Below are 20,207 nucleotides of genomic sequence, written 5' to 3'. Positions count from 1 at the left end.
TATAATCTTTCCTGTTCTAAGGTGTTCCAAGGACGTTGCTTGTTGTAGCATCCTAATTACTTTCAACAAACAACGCTGAAAGGTTCATCAACCATCTTGCTTTTTTTTAAAAAAAAATATATATATATAAATGTGGATAAACAACTAAACAAAAAGACTTTTAAACCTTAAATAGTTTTTCTTTGACACAACGACATGTAGCTTTGATTGTTTTTTCTTCTATATGGAAAAAATAAATAAATAAATGAATGAATGAACAACCACACACATGTTATAACGGAAGTTTGCCAAACACAAGAGGATGCCCAGGTCTTAATAGACTAACAAGAGAGGTGGATGCAATATAATTAAGAGGAAAAAATACATTTAATTATAAATGTTCGCAAAAGGATAGCGTAATGGTATAACACAAAAGTGCAAAGGTTTAGATTCATCTATAGTAGTACAGTTTATATACTGTTTATACACTGTTCATTTTAGTCATATATTATTTACGGCCCTTGGTGTGGATCCCCTCCCCTCCCCTCCTATGAGGTTGCAGGATAGGAAATTTTTCTATGAGGTCAGTAATTAATTCACCCTCGTAACTATCTGTCCCTTTAACAATCTTTTAAATAAAAGCATATGTCACCTATTAGTAAATAAATAATTAAATAAATAAATTTCTCAGGGGTAATTCAGCCAATGCCATTAATGAGTCATAGAGGCATACAAGCAAGGTAAATAGAGACATGTTCTTCCCTTTCCGATTAAAGATTCAGCAACAAACCTCACTATCAAGGTTAAATATGAAGACTTGGCAACCAGCAACACCACTAATTTTATTTTAGACAAGTCAAGTAAGACCCAACGATGGTGAGTGAGCCAATGACCTTCGGGTCTATTGGTACACGGGTCGCCGATAGAGCTCTCACCGAGTGGTGAGAGTTCGATTCTAGACTGAGGGCACATTTCTGGGAGTTGTGAATAGTAGTTGTGTATGGGTGGTTCCAGCGCCCACGTGAGCGCGGTCCCGTCCCCACTTGTTCCACCAAACCTTGTGCATGTCCCTGGGTCTCTAGTGGGTTCACCCCACTCCTCTTCCCAAAAAAAAAAAAAACCGATGGTGAGTGATTTTAATAGAGTTTAGATGTTTTTTCAGCCATGATAATATCTATTTATTGTGCTCTTGCATTTAATGAAGATGATTCCATTCCTTATCAACCTCAATCATTTGTCTTCCTCTTCTCTTTTCCCTAACTCTTTTCTGTTTCCAGGATGATCAGAGTATGAACAATTAGTGGAGAGAATTTGTATTATTAGGTGTTCAATATATTGACTTAGCGTCAAATGATAAATAGAAATTGACAGTGGAGTTGACTGCATTAGAGAAGGATTTCACTGCATCTATCCTATGCTAGTGTATCTTTTTTTTTTGAAAAAGTGGATAAACCACATTCATTAAGAAAGAGTATCAACAGGAGCCGAGGCTCTTACAAAATAAACCACCAGAAGTGGTTGAGAGTACAACAGACAAAAACGAATTCTAGAGAGAAGGAAGGGGTAAAAACCTAAAGGAAGGAAGCTCCTTTAGGGAAACAAGTAATAAAGTCTAAATCTCGCCGGGAGAAGAAGGTCTCGACGACGGGGAAACCTGCACCACATCTCTGGAACTCAGGAACTCCAGGCTCCTCTTTATCTTTGACACAGGTTCCTCAAGTTTCGCCTTTTTAGCTTCTGGGGCTGCATCGAACCATGAAATTATCATGCAAATAATCTTTAAAATGATTGCAACAGACGAAAGGCAATTGGAATTAAAGATACGGGCATTTCTTTCAAGCCAGATATTCCAATTAATAGCTCTCACAAGCAAATCCCAAAACGGGATTAAATTTTTAGACAGATTGCTTCTCCAGCTTCCCCAAAGGTCCGAGAGGGATCTAGGTGAATGGATGATCCCAAAAAGTTGTCCAAAAAAATTCCAGATATGCGAGGCGAATGAGCAATGGAGTAGGAGATGATCAGTCGTTTCAATTGCCGCGTGACACAACACACAAGTAGCTGAATGAAGGAGATTGCATCTACGCAAAGCTAAGTTGTCCAGTGTCAAGATCTTGTTATCCCAAGCAAGCCAATTGAAAAGATTAATTTTTTTCGGGCAAATGCTTTTCAAGATGATAGGTGTTTTGGGACACCTCAACCCACCGTCGTTCAAGAAATTGTAGAATGATTTAACTGTGAAGCAGCCATTGGCCGTGAGGGACCAACGTTTTCCATCATTCTCCGACGAGGAAAGGGCCATGGCAATATTGATAAGATTGCTAAACTCAGAGGAGTTGCTCAATGGTGGCACCGAATTGCTGCTCAAATAATCCCGAATCGTGACCTCCCTATGATTGGATAGCTGGAACAAATGAGGCCAGATGTCTGCAGGAGCTCGCCCTTCCACCCAATTCTCCAACCAAAAAAGCGTGGAAGCCCCATTCCGAGTGATGGAGATTAAATTTTTTCTAAAAGCTGGGAGGGAGTGCAAGATACCATTCCAGAAGAAGATCGCCTTCTGCAATGCTTATGGTACAGGTTCCACATTGGGAAGTTCCGGTAGTAATTTTCGCGTAGAATATCTTTACCACACCAACGGGTCTCAGAGGCAATTTTCCACCACCATTTGCCAAGAAGGGCAGTATTAAAAGTATGTAAATTTAAAATTCCCCATCCTCCTTGCTCTTTAGAACGACACAGTCTAGTCCAGGAAACCAGTCTAATTTTGCTCTGATGATTGTCCGGTCCTGACCAGAGGAAATCTCTGCGAATCTTATCGATACCCTTAATAACCCAGGACGGAAGTTTAAAAATCGACATCCAGTAGGTGGGAATGGAAGAAAGCACTGAATTAACCAGTGTGAGTCTCCCCCCTAAGGATAGTAGTTTAGATTTCCAAGAAGCGAGCCTCAAACGAATTTTGTTTAGTAGGATATCCCAATCCTGTCTTCTTGGTCTTCCCCCCGAAATAGGTATGCCGAGATAGGTAATCGGAAGGGTACCAGAGGCACAATGAATCGTCCTAGTCTGGGCAATATGAGGATCCTGATTCCTCAAAGCGGCATATAGGCAAGTTTTATCCGAATTTACCTTGAGCCCCGAAATACTCTCAAACATGTAGAGAATGAGTTTGATGATTCGCAGATCTTCATCACCCCCATTTGTAAAAATGAGAAGATCATCAGCATATTGCAGGTGACACATCTTGATCCCAGAGCTACCAAGGACCACCCCATGAAGAATACCAGAATTCAGAGCATTGTTAATCATAGTACTAAGAACATCGGCCGCAAGGGCAAATAGGAGAGGAGAGAGAGGATCTCCTTGTCTTAGTCCTCTGCGATATCTGATGTAACCACTTTGGCTGCCATTGATGAGAAATTTCGCTTTGGTGGAGGTAAGAATAGTATTAATCCAACCTATCCATTTATCACTAAAACCCCTAGCATGTAGGAGCTCCAAAAGAAATTCCCAATCCACCATGTCAAAGGTTTTTGCAAAATCAACTTTAAGAATCAGTCCTGGACACCTATGCTTTTGCATATGGAAGATGAGCTCGTTGGCAGTGATAATATTATCAGTGATGCATCTCCCTTTAATGAATGCCGACTGGGTCTCATCGATCAAAGTGTTGATCTTAGATCTCAGTCTGTTTGCTAAGATTTTGGAAATGATTTTGAGGGAGGAGTTAATCAAACTGATTGGGCGAAAATGCGAAGGATTCTCCGGGCTTTGGTTTTTGGGGATAAGGACGATATTGGCCCAATTGATTCTTTCTAAGTTGGCTCTCCCCCAGTAGAAGTCCTCGCAAAGTTTGAAAATGTCATCCTTGACAATCGCCCAAAATTTCTGAAAGAAGAACATCGGGAAGCCATCCGGACCGGGCGCTTTGTCAGCATTTAAGTCAAAAACCGCCCTTCTAATTTCTTTTTGAGAGAAAGGATTGTCAAGAGAAGAGAGATCGTGTTGGAATTTAGGGCCAAATAAAAATTGCCAGTTAATTTTGAAGCGGAAGTCTTGTGTCGAGCCACAAAGGTTATGATAGTAGGCGGTGAAGGATTCCCCTATACTTTTCGTATCCGTGACTCGGGTATTGTTATGTGTAACCCAAGGAATAAAAGTTAATTGATTATTGAAGAAATACGGTAGGTCCACGCTCTAGTCTCAAAGTCTTTTGCCCCATCCCATTGGGCAGGTTTGGTTATTGCCTTTTTTTTAGCCCTTCTTGCCATGGTAGCCTTGCAGCCCCTTTTCAAGTCAGGTGATAAGAAGTAGGAACTTGGGGGATACTCTGGTTTCCACAGATTGAGAGCTTCATTGCAGAGCAAGATAGGTTTTCCACCAAACTAAAGCAATCCTTGAAAAGGTGTCCAAGTGGAAGGTTATTTATAAAAGTATTCCATACATGCCACAAATCAAAGAAACATCCATATCTGTCTATTGTGAACCAACACAAAATACCCTAATTACCCTAGACCATATAATTCTTGGCACATACTATAATCGAGTATAAAACTCATATATCACCTCGGCTCCAAAATAGAAATTGAGACATCATTTATAGAAGTTATCCTTGAGAGTGCTGTGTGCCCATTAGACTGCAAATTTTCCTGCAAATCTGGAGCCATGTCTCTTTCTCTCAGATTAGTTTCATCAGTCATGCTGCCCTTAATAAAGGAAGCAGGTGCTGAAGGTGAGGGAAGAGGTATATAAGTGCTATTGAGCATAAGAACTACAGACGCCATGCTAGGTCTCTCATTTGGGTCCTCCTGGACACAAAGCAAGCCAATTTGGATGCATCTTAGTACTTGTTCATCCAGCACACTGTTGTCCCCTTCTAGACTTCTGTCTTTCATCTCTAGTGCCTTTCCTTCCTTCCAATGCTGCCATAACTGTTATAAAACTGGATTAAGTGAAATGTTTGATCACAAGATAAGATAAGCTTGATTCATGTTACTTACAAAGGTTAACAGATCAGAAGCAATCCCATGGCCTTGGAACCCACTGGCTTTTTCACCTGTGACAATCTCCAACACTAGCACACCATAACTGTAAACATCTGATTTTGTTGAGAAATGTCCATTCATAGCATATTCTGGTGCCATGTACCCACTGCATGGATTGGATTGCATTAATGAATCATAATACCTTGCATTGATGTAGTATATATATATAGCATGTGTTAAGAATGATTAATTAATTTATATATACTCACTATGTCCCTGCTATTAGACTAGTGTTTCCTTGTGTTTCGTCCAAATGGAAAAGCTTTGCAATCCCAAAATCTGAGATTTTGGGATTCATATCAAAATCTAGTAATATATTACTCGCTTTTAAATCTCGATGAATGATCCTCAAGCGTGAATCTTCATGAAGATACAGAACCCCTCGACCAATTCCTTCTATGATCTTGTATCTACATCCCCAGTTCAACTTCTCACGTCTCACAAGATCTTCACCTACATCAACATTCATATATATAAATATATTCCAACAATGATAATATTAATATCTGTTGCAACTTGAAACTCGATCAGTAACAGAACATACCGAATAAATACTTGTTAAGGCTGGTATTAGGAAGATATTCATAGACAAGGAGCTTCTCCTCTTCTTCTAAGCAGCAACCCAATAATCTTACAAGGTTCCTGTGTTGAAGCTTGACAAGTAAGTCCACCTCATTCCTCAGTTCTTCAACTCCATGCTCTGAATTCCAAGAAAATCTTTTCACAGCTATTTCATGCCCATCACTCAACACTCCCTGCATCAAGAGATCCAGTACTTCACAAGTTAGGAATTAAGCTACTCGATCCACTGGTCACAACCTTCCAAAGTTGGTTCTAATAATTAATTACCTTATAAACTGATCCAAACCCACCCTCACCAAGCTTATTATCATCCGAGAAGTTATTTGTAGCAGCCTTCAGTGTCCCCAGATCAAACAACAGACATTCACCGCTTATGGTTTCTCCAATTCCTACTAAGATAATTAATTACATAATTAACAAATAATTAGACGTTAATTACTAAAAAACGAAAGAACAGAAAACTAAGACTCACGCTGAGCTCTCCTCCTCTTCCTCCACAAAGAATACAAACAAATAGCAGCGACCAGCAGAATTCCAACAACCACAAGAGGCAAAACAACAGCAATGACTAGTACTAAAGTACCATTTTTACTTTTCCCATCTGTCATGGTGGTGGTTCCACTTCCATTGCTACCAGTGCCATTCCCAGGAGGAGGAGAAGGTAATAAACTAAAAGGGAAGAAAGCATAGATCTCAAACCTAGCAACACAATTAATCCTGAACACTCGTGCGCCAATTTTCCCGAACCCATTTATAGGAAGAAGGCTGACAACCTCAGCCAAACAACGCGAACAGTCACCGGACGACAAGTCACGCGTGCACTCAACCATCCCGAAGATATACTCAAACTGAGAGAAATTTCTCACACCAACCGCAAACCTCTCGGGAGACTTTGGCGCTTCGGACGAAGCCTCGTTCATGAGCGCGTTCAGTTGCTGGTTCAGCGCCGAAGGGTTGGAAGCGTTGCCGCCGTTGACAATGATTCTGGGCGTGTCACTGGAGAGTTGGGAGAAGAAGGGGAGGTCGGAGTAGCGGAGGAGACAGAGGTCGAAGCGGATGGCAGCGGAGCGTTGGCGTGGGCATTGGATGGAGAAGGTGGAGATGGAGAGGTTGAGACATGCAGTGCAGTTGGCGATGGAGGTGTCGGCACGGCACTGAGCGAGGGCGTGCACTGTGCCGATGGAGGCGTTGGCAAAGAGGAGGGAGGACTGGGAGGCGGAGACGATGAGGTTGGAGAGGAGACGGTCGAGGTTGGTCTTGTACGTGCTTGGGATGGTGTAGTTGGAGTCTGGTGGACAGTTGAGGAGAATTGGGCCGTCTTGTGAGTTGGTTTTCTTTAACATCTGGAATAGTACTAGAGCTTGAACTATGAGCAAATGAAATGTCCACAATTGCAGAGCTGCCATTTCTATTTTATTATTATTATTATTATTATTATTTTTGGTTCTGTGAAGAGATTTCTGAGTTGTGTTGCTTAATGTGATTGATGTGTATGTTGACTTCCAAGTCCACCGCGAAATTCGGGCTGTGTGAAATAACTTGGGGTCACTAACTTATTTGATGGAGTTAGTGTCGTTGACGGGTTGACTTGTGACTTCAGTGTTTGGAATCATTCTTTTGAATTAGGAATTTGAAGGTGGGCACCGTATGAATCAGGTGATCCATTGCGGAGAAGATGGTTTAACACTGGTGTTTAGCATGACTTTGGGTTTTTTTAAAAAAAAAAAAATTGGTCGACTTGTTGGAGGAATTTCAATAAAGTAGTGGTTTATCCACTTTTCTCAAAAACTTGCTGGAGGAGAATCTCAGAATCTTGGACCTCTCCTTCTTTAATCTGGCGCTGCTGGGGAAATGGAGGTGGAAACTCCTCTCTGACTCGAGTGGGAGGGCGAAGATTCGAGATTCAACTATGGAGGTCCAAAGCGGGATTTGTTTAGGCGCCCGATCGCGTAGTCTCCTTTTTGGTGCGGGGTCGCCGATGCCTCCCGGCGTTTGCGTGGGTCAGTATTTGCTCGGGTGAAAAGTCGGGGTGACTCACTTTTCTGGAAAGATCGATGGTTCAATGGTCGCGCACCTATGAATATCTGGCCTGAATCTTATCTCTTGTCCCGGTCCCCGAATGGGACAGTCAGAGAGTTGTTTTACTTGCTCGCGAGCTCTCCTTTTGCTTCTGACCCTTGGTCGTCGCAACTCCTGGGGAGGCTGAGCGTGGCTAATGGTAGCGACCGAGATTCTAGGGTGTGGAGCTTGATCGCGAGCAGGGATGTTCTCGATCAAATCCTTTTTATTGTCATCCCGAATGATGGAGGTTTAAGATGTTCAATTGCAAACTCCTTTTTGGAAAGGCCCTTGTCCAGAAAGGTCAGCGTGTTTAGCTGGTTAGCTTGGAAGAATAAGATTCTCTCCTTGGAAAACCTTGCCAACGCCGTTATAACAGACTCCCGACAGACACCTGCGTATTATGTCACTCTGATGTGGAGTCGGTTGATCACCTTTTTCTTCACTGTCGATTCTCTAGGGAGGTGTGGACACACATCAGTCGGTCTCTGCATTCAGGCTCTCCCTCCTCATGTCTCTTTTGTGGGGGTGACTGGAGGTGCAGCTGACGTCCCAGCGATCTGGGTGATCGGGGATGGGGCAGTGAAAGCCTATGTGTGGGCTATATGGCTGACGAGAAATGATTGTATTTTTTTCTCATAAATGTGCGCTTCCACACTCTGTTATGGTGAAGACTGATCATTTGATTTTATCCTAGTTCTCTGCAGCTCCTGAGGGCCTGAGAGTGAAGTTGGAGGGTTCTATTTCCTCGATCAGGCGCAGCTTAGAGTTCTCTGGGTCTCATTCTGTGGGGGAGGAGCCCGCGATCGAGATGGCTCAGGTGGTTAGGCAGGAGTAGTTGTTTTTGTTTGCCTGGGTCAGGAGGAGACCCGTTGTTCCTCCTTTTTGCTTTTTATTTTTGTTTCCACATCTAGTGGAAAGAGTTTGTATCTTTTTGTTGTTTATTTTTAATGCATGTGGTTTTATCCACTTTATCAAAAAAAAAAAAAAATGTGACTTTCTCTCTTTAGTGTCCTCACGATTGAAATTTTAATGTTTATGCTTTGTTTATATATCTTTATATATATATATATATATATAGTAAATATAAGTAGAGATTTGTGCATAGCAGAGTATTTTTTTTTTGAGATAAATGTAGATAAACCACAGATTTATTGAAAAGAAAAAAATATAGCAAAGCACTTTGGAAGAGCCTATGTCCTCTCAAAATAAAAGTATTTTTTTGATTGACCCTGCACAACAAAATTCTAACTCAGGAAAACTTGGCATAGAGAAGATGTACTAGAATTGCCACTAATACCTATGCTCTCTGCAATGTGGCTGAGGAAGGGACATCTCATCTCTTTTTTGAGATGTCCCTTCTCAACCACTCGTTTCTGTTCTTTGATTCTCATCTCTCTTAGAGAGACTTGGACTTCTTGGGGGTCCACAAGACCCTTAATTTCTGGGGTTTTCTTCTCATTAGAACCGTTTGTTGGGCTATCTAAGGTGGACGCAATAAACACTTTTTTCTGTTAAATTTTTAGATGTTTCCTCCATTATTGTTAAAATTGATCTTATGCTCATTGCTTGGTTCTATGCAGCCCTTGACTCGGTCAAATCACAGCTCGAGAATTCTCTTTCTAAGATCAAGTGCAGTTTGCTCGTTGTGGCCCCTAGGGTTCCCCATCACCTAGATCTACCTGCTCCGATGGCAAGTGAGCCAGACGCACCCTTCTTTGATGGCGGCAATTTAATTTAATCAACTCTGGTGTGCACAATTCCTGTGAATGGTGTACTTCCTTATCTATGTTCTTTCTTTTTATTGTTTTGTTTTGAGCCGAGTTTCACTTCTTGTGACCTGATATGAATTTTCTATTTTGTTTTTTTTCAATAAATTGGTGGTTTATGCATTTAAAAAAATTTTTTTGTGTGTGTGGCTTGATTTTATCATGATGTTAACCCAATTATATACTAGGAACCTTTTTTTTGAAAGGTGGATAAACCACATTCATTAAGAAAAAAGAACCAAAAGAAACAACAACCGTTCCACTAACTGTGGAAACAAAACAACAGAAGAAAATAAAGGAGGAACAACGGGTCTCCTCCTGACCCTCTCAGAACAGAAGAACTACTCCTCTCCACTAGCCTGATCTACCTCAATCGTGGGGGTGGCCTCCACCCCAACCGAACGATGTCTTGCGAACTCTAAGCTCCTCCTGACGGAGGAGATAGGTTCCTCCACACTAGGACCTTTTCACACTACTGCTCTGACGCGCTTTGGACTAAGACAATGAAATTCTACGAGCCAATCTTACCAAATGAAATTAATGCTGACCAGGCCAAAAGCATTTTGGTTTTATGCTCTGTTTTCTGGAGTGTCTTCAAGTCCTGATAAAAGTGGTGTATCAAAAAGACAAAATTAAACAAAAGCATGCAGCAGCAGTTGATCCACTTACAATTTATTTTATGCAAGAAAATACAGAGTTACATGGCATGTCACAGACAAAGAACAGAGATGATATAAAACCGAAAAATACAGAGAACAGAGAGACCAAACGCCAGTGCCAGTGCATTCCATCAACACTTTAGTGCGTCTCCGACTCACTGGTTGCGCAGCCTCGAATGAAAAAGGCTGGTGTTGAAGGTTTTGGAAGAGTAACACTTAAGTCACTAAGCATGAGAACCACCGTAGCCATACGAGGTCTCACTGCCTTGTCCTCTTGAACACAGAGCAAACCTACTTGAATACTTCTCAGAACTTCTTCAGCCTGGACCTCATCACCTATGCTTGGATCCTTCACCTCTAATGCCTTCTTCTCATTCCAGTTTTGCCAAACCTTTTCAAAATTCAGTCATTCAATACATATCATATATACTGGTTCATTGTCAAAAATTATATATAACTACTTACAAAGCTTAGAAGGTTAGGTGCACGCCCAGATCCACCAAAACTACTGTTCAATCGCCCAGTAACAATCTCTAACACTAATACTCCGTAGCTGAACACATCTGATTTAGTTGAGAACTGACCATGCATAGCATACTCTGGTGCCATATATCCACTGCAGTGAAATTATTCACATTACTTGTAGTATATATAAAGGATAAAGTTTAGAGAATTATAATTAAAATTTTCACTTACTATGTTCCTGAGATTCTTCTGGTGTTTGCTTGGGTTTCATCCATGTCAAAGAGCTTTGCAAGGCCAAAGTCTGAAATTTTAGGATTCATCTCCTTGTCTAGTAAGATGTTACTTGCTTTAAGATCCCGATGAATGATCTTGACTCTTGACTCTTGATGGAGATAAAGAAGTCCTCGTCCAGTGCCTTGAATGATCTTGTGTCGTGTTCTCCAGTTCAGTGTTCCTCTTCTAGTTGGATCTTTTTATCCATTTAAAACTCAAATTATAAACATATATTACAGAAAAAAACTTAAAAGATTTGCTTAAATCATAAAATGGACAGGAGAATATATCTCTGTATGTGTATACCAGCTAAGTACTTGTCCAGACTATTATTGGAAAGGAATTCATAGACAAGCAGCTTCTCTTGTTCTTCCATGCAGTAGCCCAGCAACCTTACAAGATTTTTGTGGTGAAGTTTGCCGACTAAAATGACTTCATTTCTTAGCTCCTGCAGTCCTTGCCTAGACGTTCTTGAGAGCCTTTTCACAGCTATTTCCTGTCCACCCTCTAGCATTCCCTGCTTTTCAGTAAAAAAATGGAATTTACTATTGGTAATCTATGCTATCTTGATTAGGTGGATTATTATGAGTTTTACCTTGTAAACTGATCCAAATCCACCTTTTCCAAGCGTGTTTTCATCAGAGAAGTTATCTGTTGCACGCTTCAGTGTGGCTAAATCAATTTGGGCGGCAGTATACCAGACCTCTGCTTCAAATCGATCATCTGAGTGTCCTTGGAAAACAATCAAAATTCAATACGTACACTCACAGACATATGCATAAATATATATATATATATATATATGACATATTTACTTTACCTGAACTAAATGTATTTTTCAGACGTCTGGTTCTCCACCTCCAAAAACACATGCAAACGAGAAAAACAAGCCCAGCAACAGCAACCAAGGGGATGACAATGCTACATGCTTTAATCTTGTTTTTCCCTGCACAACATAAAACAATTAATTAAAACAAGACTGTAAAAAATGAAAAAAGAAATTCAATTAAGTGTTCATTGAATATTCTCCAACTCACTGTTAATATTATCAATTGATGTTCCATTAGGTAAAACTGAAGGAACAGGAGGCATTGAAGATGATGGAGGTGCAGCAGCACCATGATCAGTATCAGGAGAGAGATTCTCAGAAAACTGATATCCAGCAACACAACTTCTACTGAGCCCCCCGACAGCTTGCTTCCCTACACCAGTCATGTTCTTAATGATTCTCTCAAGACAAGCATAGCAGTCCTTTTGAGACAAGTCTCTGGTGCACTGTGTCAGCCCATAAAGCTTCACCGAGCTGGTGAAGTCAATAGCTTTGAACCCAAACATGCGTGTAGAGTTAAAGGCAGCATAAGTGGCAAGACCATTCATCAGCTGCCCGAGCAACACCCTAAATCTCTTGGGGTCCGTTGTTTGAGCATTGTTCTGGATGTAAAGTTTGACAGAAGTATCAACAATGGAGAAGAAGTTCTGGTCAGAGTAACGTAGCAGGCAATCGTTGTACCAAATGGCTGCATTCTTTTGGCGTGGGCAAAGTTGGGTTATTGCATGGATGGAGGTGTTTACGCATTGAGAACACGTAGTTGAGGTGATGTCACCTCTGCATGTGGACATGCCATAGGCTTGGTATGGAGGTTGGCCTTTGCTTGTGTTGGAGAATCCGGTGGAGGAGATCTCTGAATAGAGGGTGGAGAGGACAAGGTTAAGGTTGGTTTTATAAGGGCTATTTTTGGTGTAATTTGAATCATTGGAGCAAACGTAGTAGACGTAGAAGAGAGGGTCGTCTGAGAGAGTAGTAGGGATAGTTGATGAGAATAAGATAAGTAGGAAGATGTGAAATACTGAGAAATCCATGGCTTCCTCTGTTTGAGTAATCTGCTCAGTGGTGAGAAGAAGAGAGATGTGTTAGTTTAAAATGGATGCTCTGTTAACGAGTCTGCTTGACTAATGAGATACCAGTGCTTGTGGAATGGTTGACCTGAGTCAAGTCGACGGTGAGATTTGGTCAGTTCTCTAAAGTCTTGTATTGCAAGCAGTCTAGATGGGCTGGATTTTTCTGGCCTGTGGGCTCAACCCATGTGGTGCCAGTGGTTTATTTTACTTATTTTTAAATATTGAACATTTTAGAAAATCAAAAGAAACTTTGTTTTGTTTTTTTTCTTTTGAAAAAAATGTGGATATAACAAAATAAAAAAGGCAAAAGACCCTAATCCTGCTCTAGAGTAGAGTTCTTCACTCGTCCACCTGATGACCTGCACTGTCAGTGGGCTTTTCGCCTTCATACTGCTTTTTATCTTCTCGCTCTTTGCTTTTTTCTCATCATGTATCTCAGTAGACTTATGCCTCACCTCCCGGTGAGTTTCAGATCTTCTCGACTTTTTCTCTATGCTTTTATTTTCAATAAATTTCGTGGTTTATCCACTTTTATAAAAACAAACTAGAGAGAGGATGTCTGAATGCACAACAGAACTAAAACAACTAAGAAGATGCCAGAAGTGGGGCGTCTGACTCACTTGCCAGAACTGGCTAATCAAGGGGGTCTGGTTCGCTTGTCAAAGTTGGCTGATTAGGGGATCTGGATTCCTGGGACCCCGTAAAAATAAAGTTGCTCTTGATCTTTAGAAAAATCGAAAGAAACTCGTTTAAAATCCTCAGATACGTAGAAATTATAATAAAATATAAAAAACAAATGTAATCGATTTTAATTTTATCATTGGTGACTATTGATGCCAAGTCGAACTCTGGCGCTGCTGTTGCTGCTTTTGCCGCTGAAGTGGCCCTCACCCCTGACTATATATATGAAGCATTCCCACACTGCTTGGGTACATGTTGAGGCACCACTTGGACCGAATTCTTATGCAGCCCAACCCACTACCCCCTTGTTGATCACAATCCAAAAATCCTTTTGTTTTGCCTTATTGGGTGACCCTCTATTTGTGTTAAACACTAGTGTATATTCCATGCTCATTTTGTTGTCTAACTCCCGAGCAAGTGTGCAACAAATGGGCCTGGCTTGGGTTTTCTAGAGATAATTCAAATTCAAATTCAATTTCAAATTTTCCTTATGACTAAAACATCCAGTGGTGGGACTTTACTAAACTATAAGCGGAAGCTACTTCTTGAAGTATGTTTCCTTGCTTTAACTAAAATTCTAGAGCCAAAATAGTCTCTCCTTTCAATAATGAACGGGACAATGAGGGGACTGATTTTGATGAAAACATCGAAAAGCCACTAGAGGAGGAACTCACCCTTGGGCCCTTCTAGAGGAAAACCTCTTATAACTCCTTATAAATGAAGATTGCTTAGAGGACACAATAGGAAAAGTCTCAAACAAACTTGAAGCCCTCTGGCTTCTAGGATCTTTGAGCTGATGAAAAACCTCTCTTTCCCTTGCTTCCCATCCAGACCATCTCAAGTACCCGCAGAAGTGGTTGACCCAAAAAAACCATCTTGGCATTGGAATGAAGACACCAAATTCCTAACCTAAACCTCCTTCCCTGTTTTTTTTAGAAGGAAGTTGTGTTAGCTCCCTCCAATGAAGCTCTAGATTAGAAAAATAAACAAACTAACAACCTCTGCATCTAGTACTAAGCATCGTTTTGATTTTCTCAATTCCTTCTTTGGCCTGAACATGCCTATCACTATAACTATGGATCCTTTTTAAGACGTCTAATTGCCACAAGTAGTACTTTTACCCTAGACAATTTGACTGTTAGAAAATGCAAGACTCCTAATTACTATTTGTGTGCATTGTCAGTTAATCACCTACTTCATATCTATCCAATAGTTGACTACATTTGGCACTTTTTTATCTAGGTGCTCAAGCTATCATACCCACCGAGTTCCTTGCACAAACTAATGTGGGTTTGGATACCCCAACTTCTTTCCATTTTGAGGAAAGCTGTGGACTTTCTCACCAGAGCAAATGCCAGAAATATTTGAGGAATGCTCTTATTTTACATGATAAAAATTGTGCATGTTCTTTATTGATTATTAAAATTATTTATAGGTTTTTGTCATGAATTATTGCAGTTCCCGACGTGAAGAAGGCCTAACTGGAAGACACTATTGCAACAACAAAACAAATCATGGAGTTCCTAAGACACCATATTGATTCAAGCGATTATAATGAGAGAATAGTTTAGTAGGGAGCTAGCCCAGCAGACAGGCTCTTAGTTCCTTTTCCTTAGGTGCTCTAGGGTTTTGTTGTTGTTGTATTCAGTCATTGCTTTTTGTTTTAACTTGGTTGTGTCTATTTACTTCTTTGTTGTAGTTTGTTAGCCTCCACTCCTAGTGGATTACTGTAACGGTCTAGTGGACCGTCCGGCAGCGACTCGGTGCTACCGCGGTGATCTTGGCTGAGGGAAAAAATGCCAAAAATATTCTAGGGTAAATTACAAGATTAGTCACTAAACTATCCACCAGTTCCTATTTTAGTCACTAAACCCAAAAAATTCTATTTTGGTCACTAACCTTTTAAATTGCTTTCAGTTTGGTCATTGACGCCAACACCGTTAACGGCGATCTGACGTGGCTTAGCCAAGTCAGCGAACTTAACCACGTCAGTACCTCTCTTTAAAAACCTATCTTCTTTCTGCTTCCCCTTTCCCTTTTCTTTCTTCTTCCCCTTTCTTGTTTCTTTCTTCTTCTGTGGAAATTATGTGTTGGTTGTTCTGTATCATCTTGGAATTCTGTGTATTATTAAAATATAATGACATTCTGTGTTGCTTATTCTACATAATGACATTTTGCATGTATTGTGTTTTTTTTTCTTGTTTTTGTTTGGTCAAACAATTAATTTTTAAGTACTTGTGTGTGTGTTCTCAGGGAGGTGCAAGTTGTTCATTGAATTTGTGAAGCAGAATAAACAAGGATTAAGCATTAATTGTGTGAGAGTTGTGCAATTTGTAGTCATTGGTTTATGTTGTTTTTAGACATAGATGGTGTCGATTTGCAGGCTAGGTTGGGTACTAGATTATAGAGCTGCAATGTTGATTAGCACTAAATTAATTGTAGTTATGTCAGTTGGAGAGAGATCAAATTCAATTAGCAGGGACTTTTCTGGGGACCCTGGTGTACCCCATTGGAGAATAAATTATAGTTTTTTCCTACATTTTGAAGGCTTTCATACTGCAGGCCTCATTCAGATAGATTATCACAAAGGACCCATCGATTCCCCATTGATGAATCATCATTTTCTCTGCACAATAAAGGAAGAAATAGGGACAGTGATCAATATCCTATTTATCATCAATCTGTGTCTGATGGCGCACTTTCTTCTTGTGGAAGGCCATCTGATAGCTTTCGGCCATTACAGTGGATGAATCCTACAAAAAAAATTGAAGGAGTGAGGGCAAGGAAGAAGAAAGAAACGGGAAAGGGGAAGAAGAAAGAAAAGGGAAAGGGAAAGGGAAGAAGAAAGAAGACAGGTTTTTAAAGAGAGGTGCTGACGTGGTCAAGTTCGCTGACATGGCTAAGCCACGTCAGATCGCCGTTAACGGCGTTGACGTCAGTGACCAAATTGAAAGCAATTTAAAAGGTTAGTGACCAAAATAGATTTTTTTTTTTGTTTAGTGACCAAAATATGAACTGGTAAATAGTTTAGTGACTAATCTTGTAATTTACCCAATATTCTTAATATAGAAATCTCTCGGCAGGCAGATGCGCGGGAAAACCTGCTGTGACCGAGAGATGTGCGGGAAAAACTTGCCTTAGTCAGGTGGGCTCCGTAGGCGTGACCGATAACGCCGAGAAAAGTTGCTGCAACCGAGGAGGCCTTGCGGTGTGACCGAGATCGCTGGAAAACTTATCGTAGGTGAGTTGGCCAAGCAGACGTGGCCAAGAAATCCTACCACTACCGGGTGGACGCGCAGGTGTGACCGAGAGACGTGGGCAGGTGCGCATGGGCGGGCTGCCATGTGTGCGTGACTGAGGGACATGCGAGAGTGCTCGTGCATGGCCGATGAATGTGGGGGTGATGGGCGGTTGCTCCAACCGTCTACCAAGGTAATGGAGAATGTGGGCACTTGGTCATAAGCAAGTGGCATTGACCAAGGGCTGGAACGGTTGCCATGGGCGGTTTCTAGAATGTGGCGCATGTTCTCCTTGAAGAGCTTTAGTGGGAACGGTTTGCTATGGGCGGTTCCACCAAGGCGCATGTTCTCCTAAGGATGACAGAAGTGAGCGGGTCCTCATCAATGACCATGTAATGGGCGGTTCCTCGTCCTTGACCATGTAGTGGGAAGTTCCTCCTCATATAACCAAGTAGTGGGCGGTTTTGGTAACCGCCACATCCTATGTACTGGGCGGTTGTAGTCTCTTGGTATCTTAGATAAATAAGTCATGGGGGCCAGCAATTTTGTAAGCATGAAGCATTCGGGAGAAGCATTGGATTGATCAAGGGAGAAATCAACAAAAGTCTAAGTTAAGTTGGGCTGCCTATGTTTGTGTACATTTTTATTTACTTCTGTTTGTGCATTGTTAACTCTTTTGGTGAGGTGAGGCTTTGGCTGGCAGCGTGCAAGGGTGCGTCGGTTGCGCCATCACAGCGCCTACGGAAGAAAAAAAAAACTAAGGCATTCTTGCCCAGTAACCTTCCATCGGTAGGGCTGTGACAATTACCATGTTGTTTTAGTTCTCTCCTATTGAAATCTATGTTGTACTCTCCATCTATGTTTATGAATATGGTTTATGCATTTATATATATATATATATATACTTACTGTAGTGCCAAGACTTGATAATAATATCCTTCTCGGTCAATTATCTCTTACAAGCCTCAAGCCTTTCAAGTGATTTGGGTGGCCCCATCCCTTATTCGCTCTCTTATCCTATAATTTGTAACTTTATTTTATAATTAATATATTATATATTTTTAAAATTATTATTTTTTAATAAAGTGGGTAAACCACAAAATTATAAAAAAAAAACATAACAAACAAGTCCAAACAAAACGAAATGAACAGAAAAACCAAAGAACAAGAAGAAGAAGAAACGGTAGCAGTCACAAAAACTGAAGCTTACCAAAACAACCAACAACAAAAACAGACCACATAAGGTAAACAGCTAAGAAAGCGAGGGCCACTCTTCGATGTTCGAAGCCCTCAAAAGCTGAGAAGGGAGTGGATCACTCCTGGGCATATATATATATATATATATAATGTTTGGCATGAGGAACTGTAAGTCAACCCAACGGTAACTACCGTGTAGTGCTATTGAGAAATCTTGAGTTCAAGCCTTTCAACTCACATTGCATTTAGTCCTGTATGAGTTCTATCTGAGGAATACCTCTAGTCCTCCATTCCATTATTGCATGACAGGGGGTTTATCTCTAGGAGGTCATTCAAACCACTGTAACTGGTGTATTTCTATACCTGACTATTCTTTGATATGGTGCTTGTCGGCATTGTTGCCTTTGTCACAAAAGAAAAAATAAATAAATAATAAATAATTGTTTAGCATGTTTGAGTGTTATTTTGCCTTTGGTTACAGCCCGCTTCGGTCACCGCCGTGCATTACAAGATTTAAATTTTTTTTTGGTGTGAAATTTTTGAAAAGTTGGTTTGAGATCTAAATATGTGACAACATTTTGGTTTAAAAAAATGAGTTTGGTGGTAACCACGTCAAACAATGGGCAAAAAAAAAAACTACTCCAAAATTAATGAGCAAGTAAAATGAATGATGAGGTAAAGACTTGTTTTATATATAATTTAAGTCTCAAAGGTGCTACCATGACTGCTAGTTGATAGATTATATCTTAGAAATTTTCTCATAGTTAGATTATAGGATATGAACACTTTCCTTGAAGTTTCAGCCATTCAAAATTACATGGTACAGGAATTTTTTACGAGGTGCATAAACCATTATAATCGATACATTTCTATACTCATCTATCTCTTAAAAATAGACCACTCATCACAGGTTCGTCAAAAAAAACTGCCCATGAAGAGTGCTTCCATTTAATGATAAGGTTGCTTCGAGAAGAGTTTAATTGGTTGTTTCTATTACTTGGCCGAAACTCAGTTTTGTATGTACAGAAGAAGTCATCTTTCGGCCGTCTTTGACTTATTTATTTTTTAAATTTACAGAAAAACCAGTCTTTGACTATCTTTTCCTTACAAGGCCCCCTCAAAGGGCCTTGTCAAAATTTGGCACCATTGCACAAAGTCTCAATCTAGAACCACTAGAGAAAGATAGTTTTTCAACATAATCAATTATAAGGAATCAGAATACTTTTCAAACCCACTGACAGACAATACAATTGTTGATTTTTTCCATACATATCCGTATTAAAATATATTTGCTTAAATCTATTCATGTTTTGAAAATTCAGTAGTTTCATCAGTATATAAAGAGGTGCATATATACAACTGAACCCAACTCATCTATAGCTTTCATCTTTTGTCAAAGGCCTTCCTTAATCACAACATGCACAGCTACATGAGATCATCATCCTCTCTTCTCCTCTTTTCATTCATCATTCTTGTCCACAATGCAATAGCCTCAGATTCTCTCTTTTAACTTTTTGTTCAAACACCAACTACACAGCTGGTGATGCCTTCTCTTCCAACTTAGACCAGTTATTTTTCATGCTAGCCACCAAAGGTCAACCAACCGGCTTCGCACTTGGCACAGTTGGTTACGGCCAGAACAAAGTCAACGGGCTCACACTCTGCCGTGGCGACGTCAAGCCTGCAGCATGTGGAACATGCATCAGAAACTCTGCCACTCAACTACGTGATCTATGTCCTCTCAAGAAGAGCGCCATCGTCTGGTTTGATGACTGTCTTTTACGCTACTCGGACTTAGAATTTTTCGGTGAGATTGACAACAGTGATACATTCTATATGTGGAACGTTCAGAACGTGTCAGATTATTCGACGTTTAACAATAAAGTTAATGAACTTTTGAATGAGATTACACTGGTAGCTTATGTTAAGCCATCACTGTTTGCAACTGGAGAGAAGGAGATAAAGATTGGAGGAACGGAAGAGAAGCTTTATGGTCTGGTTCAGTGTACAAGAGACCTTTCTGGGGAGGACTGCAAGAAGTGTTTGGATGGTGCCATTAGTCAACTTCCGAGCTGCTGTGATGGTAAGAGGGGTGGAAGAGTAATTGGTGGGAGTTGCAACTTTAGATATGAGTTGTACTCATTCTATGATGTATAAATGTTATAGTATGAGAATATATATATATATATATATATGATGTATAATAACTAGGATATGTACTCTCTTTGGAAGAGGAGAGTAGGTATTTCCTTCGCGCTTTCTCAATGGGTTCTTGTGGTGTATTCTAATAAACATTTGGCTTTGTTAAGTGATACTTTTGAGCCTGCTTATAAAATTAAAGTTAGTTTATATGATTTT

The 20,207-nt window shown here is 40.4% G+C and overlaps 3 protein-coding genes across 5 annotated transcripts; 1 reads left to right on the top strand and 2 right to left on the bottom strand.

Annotated features, from left to right (window-relative positions):
- Positions 1–4,397: 4,397 nt before the first annotated feature.
- On the bottom strand, positions 4,398–7,042 carry LOC120276673 (cysteine-rich receptor-like protein kinase 10). Of its 2 annotated transcripts, none has more exons than XM_039283341.1 (6): positions 6,082–7,042; positions 5,877–6,001; positions 5,572–5,782; positions 5,237–5,480; positions 4,983–5,133; positions 4,398–4,913 (listed from the first exon to the last, which is right to left on the bottom strand). In XM_039283341.1, the coding sequence occupies exons 1-6, from the start codon at positions 7,013–7,015 to the stop codon at positions 4,545–4,547; spliced, it is 2,034 nt and encodes a 677-aa protein (XP_039139275.1). In that variant the 5' UTR covers positions 7,016–7,042; the 3' UTR covers positions 4,398–4,544. The 2 variants fall into 2 exon arrangements, with proteins under 2 accessions (XP_039139275.1, XP_039139276.1); XM_039283342.1 differs by having other exon boundaries at positions 5,877–5,998.
- Positions 7,043–9,872: 2,830 nt separating this feature from the next.
- Positions 9,873–12,729, bottom strand: LOC120276792 (cysteine-rich receptor-like protein kinase 10). 2 transcript variants are annotated; one of them, XM_039283495.1, is made up of 7 exons: positions 11,871–12,729; positions 11,654–11,779; positions 11,429–11,565; positions 11,140–11,350; positions 10,792–11,029; positions 10,561–10,711; positions 9,873–10,486 (listed from the first exon to the last, which is right to left on the bottom strand). In XM_039283495.1, exons 1-7 carry the CDS (start codon positions 12,691–12,693, stop codon positions 10,235–10,237), a joined length of 1,938 nt encoding a protein of 645 aa, XP_039139429.1. In that variant the 5' UTR covers positions 12,694–12,729; the 3' UTR covers positions 9,873–10,234. The 2 variants fall into 2 exon arrangements, with proteins under 2 accessions (XP_039139429.1, XP_039139430.1); XM_039283496.1 differs by having other exon boundaries at positions 9,875–10,486; positions 11,429–11,556.
- Positions 12,730–16,308: 3,579 nt separating this feature from the next.
- LOC120277207 (cysteine-rich repeat secretory protein 38-like) lies at positions 16,309–20,157 on the top strand. The gene is made up of 3 exons (XM_039283960.1): positions 16,309–16,378; positions 16,497–16,558; positions 19,275–20,157. The coding sequence occupies exons 1-3, from the start codon at positions 16,309–16,311 to the stop codon at positions 20,004–20,006; spliced, it is 864 nt and encodes a 287-aa protein (XP_039139894.1). The 3' UTR covers positions 20,007–20,157.
- The last annotated feature ends 50 nt before the right edge of the window (positions 20,158–20,207 follow it).

This window comes from Dioscorea cayenensis, chromosome 15 (genome assembly GCF_009730915.1).
Source record: "Dioscorea cayenensis subsp. rotundata cultivar TDr96_F1 chromosome 15, TDr96_F1_v2_PseudoChromosome.rev07_lg8_w22 25.fasta, whole genome shotgun sequence".
NCBI lineage: Eukaryota > Viridiplantae > Streptophyta > Magnoliopsida > Dioscoreales > Dioscoreaceae > Dioscorea > Dioscorea cayenensis.
The sequence above is the reverse complement of the archived record's forward strand: the minus strand, read 5'-3'. Positions and strand labels throughout refer to the sequence as shown.

Bases quoted from the DNA above. Each gene is read 5' to 3' on its own strand.
- LOC120276673 (XM_039283341.1), bottom strand. From the start codon at position 7,015: ATGGCAGCTCTGCAATTGTGGACATTTCATTTGCTCATAGTTCAAGCT. The intron at 5,481-5,571 runs GTATGTTCTGTT...ATGTTGATGTAG, and splicing joins CCTTAACAAGTATTTATTCG to GTGAAGATCTTGTGAGACGT. The intron at 4,914-4,982 runs GTAAGTAACATG...GTTTTATAACAG, and splicing joins CTTCTGATCTGTTAACCTTT to TTATGGCAGCATTGGAAGGA.
- LOC120276792 (XM_039283495.1), bottom strand. From the start codon at position 12,693: ATGGATTTCTCAGTATTTCACATCTTCCTACTTATCTTATTCTCATCA. The intron at 11,351-11,428 runs GTAAAACTCATA...ACTGAAAAGCAG, and splicing joins GATTTGGATCAGTTTACAAG to GGAATGCTAGAGGGTGGACA. The intron at 10,712-10,791 runs GTAAGTGAAAAT...ATTTCACTGCAG, and splicing joins AGAAGAATCTCAGGAACATA to TGGATATATGGCACCAGAGT.
- LOC120277207 (XM_039283960.1), top strand. From the start codon at position 16,309: ATGGCTAAGCCACGTCAGATCGCCGTTAACGGCGTTGACGTCAGTGAC. The intron at 16,379-16,496 runs GTTAGTGACCAA...ATCTCTCGGCAG, and splicing joins AATTGAAAGCAATTTAAAAG to GCAGATGCGCGGGAAAACCT. The intron at 16,559-19,274 runs GTGGGCTCCGTA...CAACATGCACAG, and splicing joins GAAAAACTTGCCTTAGTCAG to CTACATGAGATCATCATCCT.